Genomic DNA, 13,390 nt, shown 5'->3' with positions numbered 1-13,390 from the left:
GGAGTGAGGCAAATTCCCAAGTGGCATAAGCAGCATCCAACCCTTGCCATTTGACCAAGCATTGTGCGACAGCTTTGTTTCCCTTCTTGACTAATCTGCGATCAAGGACAGCCTCAGGAGTAGGACATAAAGGACTGGAGAGATCCAAGATAGTTGGGTGGACAATTTCAGAAGGAATGACTGGATAGAACTTTAGCTGAGAGATATGAAAAGTAGGGTGAATTTGGACTTCAGGTGGGAGCAGTAATTTATAGGCAACTGTGCCAATCCTCTCAACAATAGGATAAGGACCAAAATAACGAGAATTAAGCTTATGATAGGGAGAAACAGAAAGAGCGGACTGCCTATAGGGCTGAAGCTTCACAAAGACCCAATCACCAACTTCAAAATGCCTGTTAGTGCGATGAGCATTAGCTTAAACTTACATACGCTGTTGAGCTCGTGTCAAATGATATTTGGCAAGTTGCCATTTGAATTCCCTTAGCAGCATAATGTTCTCAATGTCCTCAGAAGAAGAGTCACCAGGATGATAAGGAAGGTGAAGAGGAGGAGGATAACCATAGAGCAGTTCATAGGGTGAAGTCTGAATTGCAGAATGGTGTGAGGAATTATACCACCATTCAGCTATAGGCAAGAATGCACACCAATTAGCTGGTGAATCAGAATAAAAGCAGCAGAGATAAGTCTCCAAACATCTGTTAAGAACCTCAGTTTGGCCATCAGTTTGAGGGTGGTAAGCTGTGGAGGTCTGCAAATGGACACCTTGGGCAGAGAGGAACTCTTTCCAAAATGTGCTGATAAAAATAGGGTCACGATCACTGGTTATCAAAGCAGGGAAACCATGTAACTTGAAGATATGGTCCAGGAAGATAGGTACAAGAGATTGGATAGTGTAAGGATGAGCAAGAGCAATGAAATGACCATACTCGGTCAATTTATCAACTATGACCCAAATTACTGTTTTTCCCTTCGACTCAAGTAAGCCTTTAATAAAATCCATATTGATATCTGTCCAGGGAACTGTCGGAAGAGGCAAGGGTTGCAATAAACCACCAGATGCAGAAGTATCATATTCGTTTCTTTGGCACATGGTACAATTGCGCACATAGTTAAGGATATCATTTCCGATACCCTTCCAATAAAAGTAAGCCAATAATATCCTAGTGGTCGCATCAATGCCAGAGTGACCCCCTGAGGGGGATGAATGCCACAGCTGCAAGATCTTAGTCTTTAAGCCCAAGTCATTACCAATTACCAGTTTCTCTTTTCTCCTGAGCTGATTGTTGAGCCAAGTGAAATGCTTCTGTGGCTTCTCTTGAAGGGATTTGATAAGACTATGCAGTTCAGGGTCATTGAACCAACTATTCTGAATATCAACCCAAAGATCTGCTTGCACAGAAGAGACCATTAAGGTCATAATCTCAGCACCTGAAATTCGAGCTAAGGAATCATCAGCACATTCTCTTTACCCTTATTGTATTGGATTTCAAAATCAAAGGGTAACAATTTAGCTAGCCACCTAATTTGTAGATCAGTATGCAACTTCTGGTCCAAGAGATAATTGTGAGCTTTTTGGTCAGTCTTCACAATAAAATGTTGGCCTAAAAGATAATGAGACCACTTGGTAATTACAAAAACCAAGGTTAGCAACTCCTTTTCATACACAGAAAGAGCCATATGCCTAGGAGCTAAACCTTTACTAATGAAAGCTATAGGATGTCCAGTTTGCATCAGAACAACCCCTATACCAGTGCCACTAGCATCTGTTTCAACTATAAAGGAGAGAGCATAGTTAGGTAATGCTAGAACAGGAGCAGAAGTAAGGGCTGACTTTAATTCTGCAAATGCCTCTGCTGCTTTATCAGTCCACCAAAAACCATCCTTCTTGAGCAATTCAGTTAGTGGTCTTCTTATAAGACCATAACCTCTAATGAACTTCCTGTAATAGCCAGTTAGTCCCAAGAAGCCCCTCAGTTGCTTAAGTGTAGTGGGAGTGGGCCATTGTTGAACTGCTTCAATTTTCCTTGGATAAGTAGAAACACCCTCAGCAGAAATAAAATATCCTAAGTATTCCACCCTTGAGACTCCAAAGGCACACTTAGACTGTTTAGCTAATAAGCTGTGAGTAACCATAGTATCAAACACATGATGCACGTGTCCCACATGATCTTTCAAGGTAACATTGTAAATTAAAATATCATCAAAAAAAAAAAACAAGACAAACTTCCTTATGAATTTCTGAAACAAATGATTCATAAGACACTGAAATGTGGAAGGAGCATTAGTTAAGCCAAAAGGCATTACTAAATACTCATAATGCCTTGAATGTGTTTTGAAATATGTTTTAGGAACATCCTCACTCACCATTCTAATTTGGTGTTATCCAGATCTGAGATCAATTTTTGAAAAAATAGTAGCTCCAGCAAGCTCATCTAATAAGTCATCTATAAGGGGTATTGGGAATTTATCCTTAATTATGCAGTGATTCAGTTCATTGTAGTCTACACATAGCCTCCATGATCCATCCTTCTTTCCCACAAGGACCACAGGAAAAGAGAAGGGACTGTTACTATACTAAATCACTCCCTACAGCAGCATTTCATTAACCAGCTTTTCAACAATGTCCTTCTTAATGGAAGAATACCTGTAAGGTCTAACATTCACAGATTTAGAGCCAGGTTGTAGAGGTATTCTGTGGTCAAAATCTCCCCTTTGAGGAGGGAGAGAAGTAGGTTCAGCAAAGATCAACTGATATTGTTGTAACAGTTGATCAATAGGAAGAGCACTATCAGACTTGGCCATGTGCAAAGCTTGATATTGCATAGCAGTGATTGAGCTAGGAATGTTGTCTATCACTTGTAATATAAAAAATTGTATGTCCTCCCCTTTTAACATGTTCAAGGCCTTTGGACTGGAAACCTTACATTCATCAGACACCCCTCTTAGCAATTGAGACTTCCCTTGATAGTTGAAAGCCATAATCAGCTCAGAGGAGTCCATGGTAAAGGGACCTAGTGTTTTCATCCATAAAGCCCCTAAAACCAAATCATATTTACCAACTGGGAAAACAATCAAGTCAGATGAGAAGGTAGTGCCCTCCAGGATCCACTCAAAATTCCTAACAACTCCAGAAGTGGCTTCTAGGGTGTTGTTACCAAGGCTCACATAGCTCACTCTCGTAGGACAGATTTGGCACCCCAACCTCTTAGCAGCCTTCTCATCAATAAAGTTTTGAGTGCTACCTCCATCAAGTAAGATCTGTATAGGTCTCTTCTCACTATATCCTATAATATGTATTGTCTGAGCTCCTTGTAATCCACTTAGAGCACATAGAGATATCATAGGAGTATCCACTTCCACAATTGACCACTCTTCACTAGAAGGAATCCTTTTAGATTCCTATCAACAACCTCCAAACACTCATTTTCTGGGACTTCCAGATCCATCACAAATAGTTGCTTAGGTAAGTTACATTTATGACTAGCAGTATACTTCTCATCACAAAAGTAAGCCATGTGCCCTTCTAGCCTGCATTTCTGCAGGAGAAATAGTTCTCCTATTTCTAGGAACATTGACATTAGTGGAAGGGGGTGAGGCTAATCTCGGAGCAAAGGTAATAGGATTAGGAGTGTGTTTGAGGGAGTTTGGATCATAGGAAGGCTTTTTGAGGTGAGTATTTGACACAGAGATAAGACTGCATTTTAAGGCTCTAGCATTAGTAGCTAATGTTGCTTCAGCTAATCTAGCTAAGCGATAGGTTTTGGACAAGGTCTGAGGCTCATGCATTTTGACAGGATTCACTAGTTCTTCCTTCAATTCTCCTAAAAACAAGAGATAGCTTGACTAATAGTTAGATCACATTGAGCTAGTAATCTGGCAAAAGCGAATTGCAACTCCTTCACTGAACCAGTTTGTTTCAACTGTTTCAATTCTAGCATAGGGTCCGTATATTCCTCACTAAGTGTTTCAATTAAGGCTTCGATATATTCATCCCAAGATGGAAGGATAGGAGAATCTCTACATTTCAAATAAGACTGATGCCAAGCTAGAGCATCATCATCCAAATTCATTGATACTATACTCACCTTCTAATTTGTAGCAGTATTATCAACAACAAAATATTGATCTATTCTATACAACCAACTTTTCAAGTTTTTCCTGTTGAATCTAGGAAATAACAGATTGTGACCTCGATTGTTGTAAGCATGATAAGAATTAGGCCCTAAAATTCTCTGACCTGATTGTAGTACATTATCTCGACCCTTGGAAGTAGAACTGTTGTTTCGTGATTGTTGATGTAACTGCATTCCATCAATCGAGTTTTTGAGAGCTTCCACCATTTGTAGCATTTCAGCATGTCTATGATCCATGTTAGCTCATATTTCCTCTATTTTCTGATCGAGAATAGAACGCAGATCTAACTGCTGAGCAGTTAAATCTTCATATTGCTCCTGCCAATCCAGATTTGAGAGATCAACAGCTTTGCGTGGTCCCATAGTCTAGCTCTGATACCAATTGATACCAAAATTGATATCTAATCGACAATTGAGCAGAGAATTAAGAAGAGAAAGCAGAAGAAGAAGAGAAGAAAGTGAGAAATGAGGAATGAGAAGAAGGCAGAAGAGACTAGAACAGTTAGAGGGAAATTCTAATTTTCATTAACATATCAAAAGTATCTAATAGGAGTTTACAACTTGCTATTTATACTCCAAGCAACCTATTACAAAATGTAAAGTAGAATTCAAAATGTAAAATGTGCTGAAATACAAGTAACTAACTTTCCCGCCAAAGCTAGAATTCAAATTTTAACTAACATAACTATCTTAACTACTATTCAAATAACCCTACTCAGCAGCTGATGTGGCCTCCTCTGGATTATGTGTATCACATATTACCTCTCTTATAATCCTATATCTCAGCATTATCTCTCTCATCTACAACTGGATATGGTCAATAGAAGAGTCCAAAGAGCTTTTGAATTTTTGATTCTCTATGACAGAGATTTTCAGTGTGCAAACAGATCTTTTGGAGTCAAGACACCAGCTCATTAAGTCCTCCTAATGTTCAAATTTTAAATGGTTGACTCGATTTTGAAATCCCTCTCAAACTTTCATCCAAAAATTCTAGACCTTTCCCCTATAAATATTATTGTTTTCTACAAGTAAAGGGGGATTCTTCAGTTGCCTCTTATCCATTTTTATATACTTTAGCCGCCTCTACTTCCCCTAAAACATTAACTCTTAGTCGTTCTTTCACTTTAAAGGGACGACTTTCGCATATGAGTTGTTCGAGTCCACATCTCATTCGTGAAGAAGAGATAGATCCGAGGCCGAAGCTCCGGATTTACTGCCCCGCAAACAGTCAGTTACTCCCAAACTCAAGCCCTTTCTTTCTTTACTGGTAGTATGTGACGTGCAATGGTTCACTCTGTTAATTAGAAGCCAGAAGTTAAAATTTTCCCTGTGTAGAAATTATGCCATTAGGATTTAATTTTCTGGCCGTATGTTAAAAATCTTGATTGATGAATGTTTGACAAAATGTTTATAGGAATACATAAGGTTTCATTTTGTGATGTCGATTCGTGAATCTGGAGATCATGTTTAGGTTCCTTATGATTGGCGGCATTGCCGTTTGTGCATTGTTTGATTGAGAACATATATGAAGATGTCCTGATTCTTGACCGTCAACTTGAAGTTTTGTTTAGAATTCTCTTTAAGTTCACATTCCTTGGTCTCTTTCTGTGGCATCATATGAATATTACACATTCTCTACTTGAAACTATATTCGAAGATAATAATACTAATCTTTGAGGAGTTAACCGTTGCATACTTGAGTTACCTTGTTGAGATGTTGTTGTGCTTTCAAATAGTAGAAAAGATGGTTTTAAGAATGACTAGATACCATGTTCTTTTAGGATTCAATAACTAAAGAGGTAAATAATTCTATATGTTCATGTTACTTTAAAAGAACTTTGTGTACCATATAGAGCTCAACTTGCCCGGGATAACAAACATATATATATAAATAAATAAATAACATTCTGTTAAATGGATATTGTAGTGAGGTTGTTTGTCCCAAATTCAACATTTCACTTAAGAATCTGTCATTTTATTTCAAGTATAACATCGGATACATGTTTAAGTGTCACGAACATTCTGTTAAATTGATATTGTAGTGAGGTTGTTTGTCCCAAATTCAGCATTTCACTTAAGAATCTGTCATTTCATTTCAAGTATAACATCTGATACATGTTTGTGTCACGACCCCAAATGCCCCGGTCGTGATGGCGCCTATCACAGTACTAGACAAGCCAACCGAATATTTACCACAACAAAATCTTTTATAAAAAAATCATTTTCTAGTATCGAATAATTCTCAAATTCGTCATATGAAATAGATGAGTAAAACAGAACATGCGGAAAAACCAGTACAGAATACCAACACAGCCCAACAATCCGGTGTCACAAGTCGAGAGCCTCTAAATACAACCCAAACTGACTGAATAATACATCATAAGTCTGAAATAGCAGAAAAACTAAGATAAGATGGAGGAAAGCAGGGTTGCGAATGCCGTGCAGCTACCTTGCAGTCTCCGGTTATGCTCTGAGAGTGCTGGGAACCCTCACTCTGTTGCGCGGGCACCTGAATCTGCACACAAGGTGCAGGGAGTAACGTGAGTACGCCAACTCAGTAAGTAACTAAAGTAAATAAAGTCTGAGTGCAGTGACGAGCAGTTTAAAATCATATAAGAGTGTTCAACAGAATATCAAGTCAAATTCAACAGTTTAATAGCCAGTTACTTCGTAAAAATTTCAGTTTCAATTGAAATACTTTGAAATCATTTATTCAACATCTTTCAACAGAGACTCAGTATAAAAGAAGAGTGAAACAGCAAAATGTCATAAACGGGCCCCTCGGGCAAGGTATCACTCACAATATAGCCTCTCGGGCAAGCCTCTCAGTCACTCGTGATTCAACACTCAGTCACATCTTACTCACACTCAGCACTCCGGCTCAATAATATCTTATAATAATATTAATTATAATAACCGTTGCGGCGTACATCCCGATCCATAGTTTATAGTCGACTACGCTCACTGGGGGTGTACAGACTCCGGAGGGGCTCCTACAGCTCAAGCGTCATATCGTTGCGGCGCGCAGCCCGACCCAATATATATAGCTGCGGCGTGCAGCCCGATCCATATGTATATCGTTGCGCCGTGCAGCCCGATCCATGTATATATAATTTCGTTACGGCGTGTAGCCCAATCCACAATAGACATATAATCCTCACCATTAGGTCCTAAACCTCTCTCAGTCATTAACCTCACGGCCACTCGGGCGTAACGGTAAAATCAGGGAACTCCGCCCAAACATTTTCATATATAGAAATAGAGTGATAAAATCAGTTTTAAACAAATAACAGGTAAAACATGACTGAGGATATGCTTTCAAATCAAACAGAGTGAGGAAAAAGTAAAAATACCCCTAAGGGTCTAAAAAGGTCGGCACAAGGCCCCAAACATGGCGTACAACCCAAAATATAGTATCAATCTCTAAAATATGGAATACCATAAGATTTCAAATCAAATACGCGGCTTAATAGCTGCTACGGGACGGACCAAGTCACAAATCCCTACCATTGCACGCCCACGCGCTCGTCACCTACCATGTGTGCCACCTTATTTATCAAAATGATACGAAATACCGGAGCTTCATACTCTTAGGTCCAGATTTACAATGGTTACTTACCTCAAACCGGACGAAATACTACTTCGTGACGCCCCTGCCTCTCGACTTGGCCTCAACTCGCGTCGAATCTATCCAAAAATCAGAATCATGACGTCAAAATATGCTAAGGGAATGAAACTTATGCAAAAATAATCAAATTACAACACAAATCCCGAAATTGACCAAACCCGACCCCTGGGTCCACATCTCGGAATCCGACAAAATTTACATCAATAGAATCCTTATTACCCCACGAGTTCATTCATACTAAAAGTACCAAAATCCGACCACAAATGACCCCTCAAATCCCTAATTTTAGGCCTCATGTTTTCCAAGCCCTAACCCCCAATTAGCTACTAATTTTCCCATGGATTTCAAGCTTACAACCTTAAAAATCATCATAAAAACGAGTTTAGGGACCAAAGACCTTACCTCTAAGAAACCCTCTTGAATCCTCCCTTGAATTTGCTCCCCAAAGCTTCTTCCCGTTTGAAATGTTATGAAAAATAACCCAAATTCGCGAAGGAAACCTCTTATACTTTCTGACCCAGACTTTTCGCACCTGCGGTCCATACACCGCACATGCGGTACCACATCTGCGGCCAAAGCACCACATCTGCGGTTTTCACTTAAAACCAAAATTCCGCACCTGCGTCTCACCATCCGCACCTGCGGTCTCGCAGGTGCGACCAATCATCCGCACTTGCGCTTCAGCCCTTCACGCCAACGTCCGCATATGCGGCTAGCCTTCCGCTTCAGCGGTCCCGCACCTGTGGTCCCCAAGCCGCAGATGCGGTTATGACAGTGGTTCAGCAGCTTCAACTGCAAATCTCACACGCCAAATCTCTCGTCAACCATCCGAAATCACCCCGAGGCCCCCGGGACCTCAACCAAAAGTATGAACAAGTCACATACCGCCATCCAAACTTATACCAATCTTCGAAACACCTAAAACAACATCGAAACAACCAATCAACCATGGATTCAAGCTTAAGAACTCCAAAACTTTTGAATTCTGCATTTGATCAAAAAGTCTCTCATACTTCGCCCGAATGACCTGAAATTTTGCGCACACACGTCACAATTGACATGACGGACCTACTCCAACTTCCGGAATTCTATTCCGACCCCTATATCAAAATGTCACCTATCAACCGGAAAACGCCAAAATTCCAATTTCGCCAATTCAAGCCTAAATCTGTTCCGGACCTCCAAAACACATTCCGATCTCGCTCCTAGTCCCAAATCACCTCCCGAAGCTATTCGAACCATCGAAATTCACATCCGAAACCTATTTCACATAAGTCAACATCCGGTTGACTTTTCCAACTTAAGCTTACCCAAAAAGGACTAAGTGTCTCAAACCTTTCCAAAACCATTCCGAACTCGAACCAACCAACCCGGCACCATATAACACAGATGAACAAAGCATAAAGAAGCAGAAATGAGGAAAACAGAGCGAGGGCCGGTCGTTTTGTTAAGCCGCTCTCTATTATGGATGGTGAAGATTCTTCAGTTTATAAATGACGCAAAGCTGAACATGATGTTTCTTTCTTTATTTTGTGTCAAGAATCAAATTCTCCTTTCTAATTTCCTTTATTTCTTTCTTTGTTTTGCATAAACACACCAGAGCTGCGAGGAGTCTCTTTGTAGACTCAATGTTGCTGCCCGGCCCGATACCAGCATCTCGCCTTCATTCTTCCTCACGCCGCTCTCTCGCCCTCTCAAAATGCATCCGAACAGAAAATTGAAAGAGAGCGAGGGAATAGTGACATCATGTTATGCTTTACTACAATTTCCTTGCAATTCCTTTCTTGTGAATTTTATATCTGACACTTACTTGGTTGGAGTTATGTGCATGGTGAAGTTTATAGTTATTTTATTAGTTCTAACTTAGTTAAAATTCAGCCTTCCTTGGACAGGTAGAACTTGACGCTCACTGATAACGATTTTCTTTTAGATTGGGGTATACTTGAGGCCTTGGCTATTTTTTTAAAAAAAATAAATAAGTCAAAGACAAGTTCTTTACAAAAAGAAAATATATCAAATTATCTTTAGTACCTTTGCTAAAAAAAATGATGCTTTTCATATCAAGTTTCGTGGCTTTCACATATAGAGCCCGTTTGGCTTAGCTGATTTAGAGTAGCTGAAAAGCACTTTTAAGTGCTGAAGCTAATTTAAAAAATAAGCAGTTACGTGTTTGGATAAAAGTGTTGAAATTAATAATAAGCAGCTGAAGAATTGGGTGTACGAAGAGTTTTGTTTTAAAAAGAAGTACTTTAGGGATAAAATAATAAATATTTTGGTCAAATCTAAAGTGCTTATAAGCTGAAATTTGATAAGTTGGGGGAGACCAACTTTTGGCTTATTTTTGGCTTATAAGCACTTTTAATTTTATCAAACGCGTAGATAAGCCAAAAAATGCTTATAAGCACTTTTAATTTTACCAAACGCGTAGATAAGCCAAAAAATGCTTATAAGCTAGATTAGCCAAACACCCTCATAGTCTCAAATGTTATTTTGAATTTACCGAGTCCACAAAATTATTGCTTCTTAATTAATCACCTAGTTTAATCATGATCAATCTACTCACTTAACAATTTTTTCTAAGCTATTATATTTCATCTTAACATTTGCACTTGGCCTTAATAATTGAAGTTCGGTTGGTAACCGTCTTAATAAGGTATCTTAAAGGGTGCCTTAAAAACATTCTCTTTAGATTAATTGAACTCTTACCTAAAATATTTAGGTTAAGTAGACCATTAACAAAGTTATACTTTATTATATTACTACAATCAATTTAGGTGCCCTAATTCAACTTAGAATTAATTAGATGGGTACTCTTTAACTTTAATCAAATTCGGAATTGCCTATATGTTGCACCGTACTTTAACAACATGATTAGAAAATTCTGTTCATGAAATCTTGAGTAATATGCTATTAGTTTCGGTGAAGTAATATCATGCTAAGCTCAAAACATTAGTCTAGATATCATGTCTCTGTGCTTTTCTATTGATTTCTGGAATTCCTCAATTTTTGAAAACTGTTCAACATGTTTAGGATATGTGATGCGTCTCCACAATGACATTCTTGATTCTTTCACTAGAAGGCAAGATCTTAAGAGAAAATCATGTTTGACTGTTAAGGATGGCTATGAAATATAGAACAAATATACAAATATACTCTGTTATGAGTTAGAAAACATGCCTATAAGACTTTTAAATACCTCGCATGAAACAAATTTTAGTTAACAGATCACTACAAAAAAGAAGGCATTTGCCAACAGTTTTTTTTTTGTTGCCATATGTTAGATGTGACTTATGGAGACATTCCACAACAAAAATTATTCTTGCGATAAATCAAATTCTTTGCCAACAATATTACTGTTGCCAAAACTTGGCAGAAGAGTTGGTTACCTTTACGTTTTAGCAGCAACTTTTGAATGTTGTTACGTACATAAATAACATTTCCTTTTAGAGGTCTTGTTAGCATATAATAGCCTAATTCCATGCTTAATGTTATAATAGACATGAGTTTGAAACTCTATCCTTTGTGATAATGTGTATGTTTGGCTCTCATAGATAACGACATATGTTTTGTGTGTAAAAGATCCAGTGTTAGCTCTACCGTTCACATGTTCCTTTTTTGTTTTTTTACTTTTTACAGTCAAATGGAAGATTTTGGAGAAACTATTTGTCAAGTTGTAAGTTTTTTTTTTTTTTTTGAAATTTCAACCATGTTTATTATACTTGATATATCTATGATTTTCTTTTTCTTTTTTTGGTTCATCTATGATTTATTAGACTTGAACCAAAAAAAATCATAGATATAGTCTAATAAACTGGTTGAAATTTAAAATAAAAAAATAAAAAATCTTACATCTTGACAAATAATTTCTCAAGAATTGGAGGCCCTTCTATGTTGTCCTCGTGTGTTTTTCCATGAGATAATTGGAGGCGTTTTGTTCTTCAAAGTATAGGTGTCTAACAGGTGGGCCGGGCCAGGCTGGGTAGGGAAAATTAGTAACCGTACGGGTTGTGGTCCGAGCCGGTTACGGGTTGGGGCTTACCGGGTTTAACGGGTTCGGGTTCATCCGGGTAAAAAAATGAACCGTAAGGGTTACGGGAACAAGGGGACAGGACGGGCCGGGTTAGTGTTTTTTTTATTTTTTTTTGTATTTTGTATAACTATTGTAATTTATATTAATATAAAGTAAAAATATAAAGAATACAATGTAGATGGAAAAAAATTGCACTTATAAATTGCAAGTTCTACATTTATTTCAAAATTCAAACTTACAAATTGAAAGGTTTACATTTAACAACAAGTAAATTAACGAAAAAAGAGTAAATTCAAAGGTTTTGCATTGTCTTAGACTCTAAAACCTTAAAAAATAAATAAAATAAAAATGAAATATAGCTTTTAAACCGGGCCGGGCCGGTTAACCGGTTCGATAGTAATTTACGTTGACTAGGTTTGACCGGTCCGGTTAACCGGTTGACAAAATGTGAACAGACCAAACCTCCTACTCCTTTAACCCAGCCCCACCCGGCCCTCTTGTACCGGTCCGGGCCAGTTCCGATTTTAACCGGTCTGAGCCGGTCCGAAAACGGGCTGACCTTGCCCGTTAGACACCCATACTTCAAAGTGAAATTTCACTAATAGAGCTTATATAATACCCGGCCTTATGAAGATAGTAGTAATGCGTGCTTCGATTATGTGGCAACCGACATATATTTGGACCAATGTTGACGTGTGGACTCAGGCCTTAGAATCCATGACCCTCGTCCTTCACCATATTGAGGCATCATTTGTCATTTTTAGAATTGTTGATTTCCACTGATATGATACTCTCATCAATCAGATACCTCAATCACTTAAGGAGTTGCTGAATACAGTAGGAGTTTGAACTTGAGATTGTTAAGTTGAGCAGGTTTTAGTAGATAACTAGAACTAGAGACATTGTTCTATGTGATAGCCAACATGAGCACTGTAGATGAAGATAGAGTAGATTGGAGCCTCATACTCCTTTTGCCATGAAATATGCTGGAAACTCACCTTAAGTGACTTCCGTTGATACAGGTGCTACTGTATTTTGCATGATGAAAATCATGGGGAGGTAGAGGAAGCTGTATGGGGAGAAGTAGAGGAAGCTGTATGGGGAGATCTCAACAGTTATACAGGCTCCTGTTGAACTTTCTTTTTGTTCTTTTTAATTTAGTCTATCGCCCCTGGTAAAATTTCTATTGCTGTATGTTGAATAAGTCCCAGTCGCTTGTACACACATTTGTTTGAATTTATTTGTTGATTTTATTCATCTTAACTTCTGATCATATCGTTAACATTTTAATAAAATTTATCTTGTACGATAAAACTTGAAACAGTTATTGTGTTGTCAGTACTCCAGTGGAAAACCCATCTATTTTCGTTGTTTCCTGATTTTAGTAATTTTACCACTTTCCTTTAAGCTAAAGCCACAGAGATCATGTCTTACCTGAGTTTGTTCTGATGTTCTTCTATACGTTTGGCATGCATATAATTGAACATTGTCGTTCTCGGAAATATTTAGAAATTAAACATAATATTAGACAAAGAAATTGAGTTCACGTCTTATGTTTCCTGCAAACGGAATATTGTTGAAAAATCGTTGTATGGGACA

General features: G+C 38.2%; 1 protein-coding gene and 1 long non-coding RNA gene across 2 annotated transcripts; one reads left to right on the top strand and one right to left on the bottom strand.

Moving 5' to 3' along the window:
* Positions 1-1,440: 1,440 nt before the first annotated feature.
* On the bottom strand, positions 1,441-2,133 carry LOC138890200 (uncharacterized mitochondrial protein AtMg00860-like). The gene has a single exon (XM_070173565.1). It carries the CDS (start codon positions 2,131-2,133, stop codon positions 1,441-1,443), a length of 693 nt encoding a protein of 230 aa, XP_070029666.1.
* A 2,898-nt stretch (positions 2,134-5,031) lies between these two features.
* LOC104225021 (uncharacterized) lies at positions 5,032-13,054 on the top strand. The gene is made up of 2 exons (XR_710482.2): positions 5,032-5,360; positions 12,814-13,054. It is a non-coding gene; the product is annotated as an uncharacterized lncRNA (long non-coding RNA).
* Positions 13,055-13,390: the final 336 nt, after the last annotated feature.

This window comes from Nicotiana sylvestris, chromosome 4 (assembly GCF_000393655.2).
Source record: "Nicotiana sylvestris chromosome 4, ASM39365v2, whole genome shotgun sequence".
In the NCBI taxonomy this organism is placed as follows: Eukaryota; Viridiplantae; Streptophyta; class Magnoliopsida; order Solanales; family Solanaceae; genus Nicotiana; species Nicotiana sylvestris.
This window is presented reverse-complemented; position numbering and strand designations above follow the sequence as displayed.

Excerpts from the sequence above, each read along its gene's own strand:
- LOC138890200 (XM_070173565.1), bottom strand. The coding sequence starts at position 2,133 with ATGGTTACTCACAGCTTATTAGCTAAACAGTCTAAGTGTGCCTTTGGA.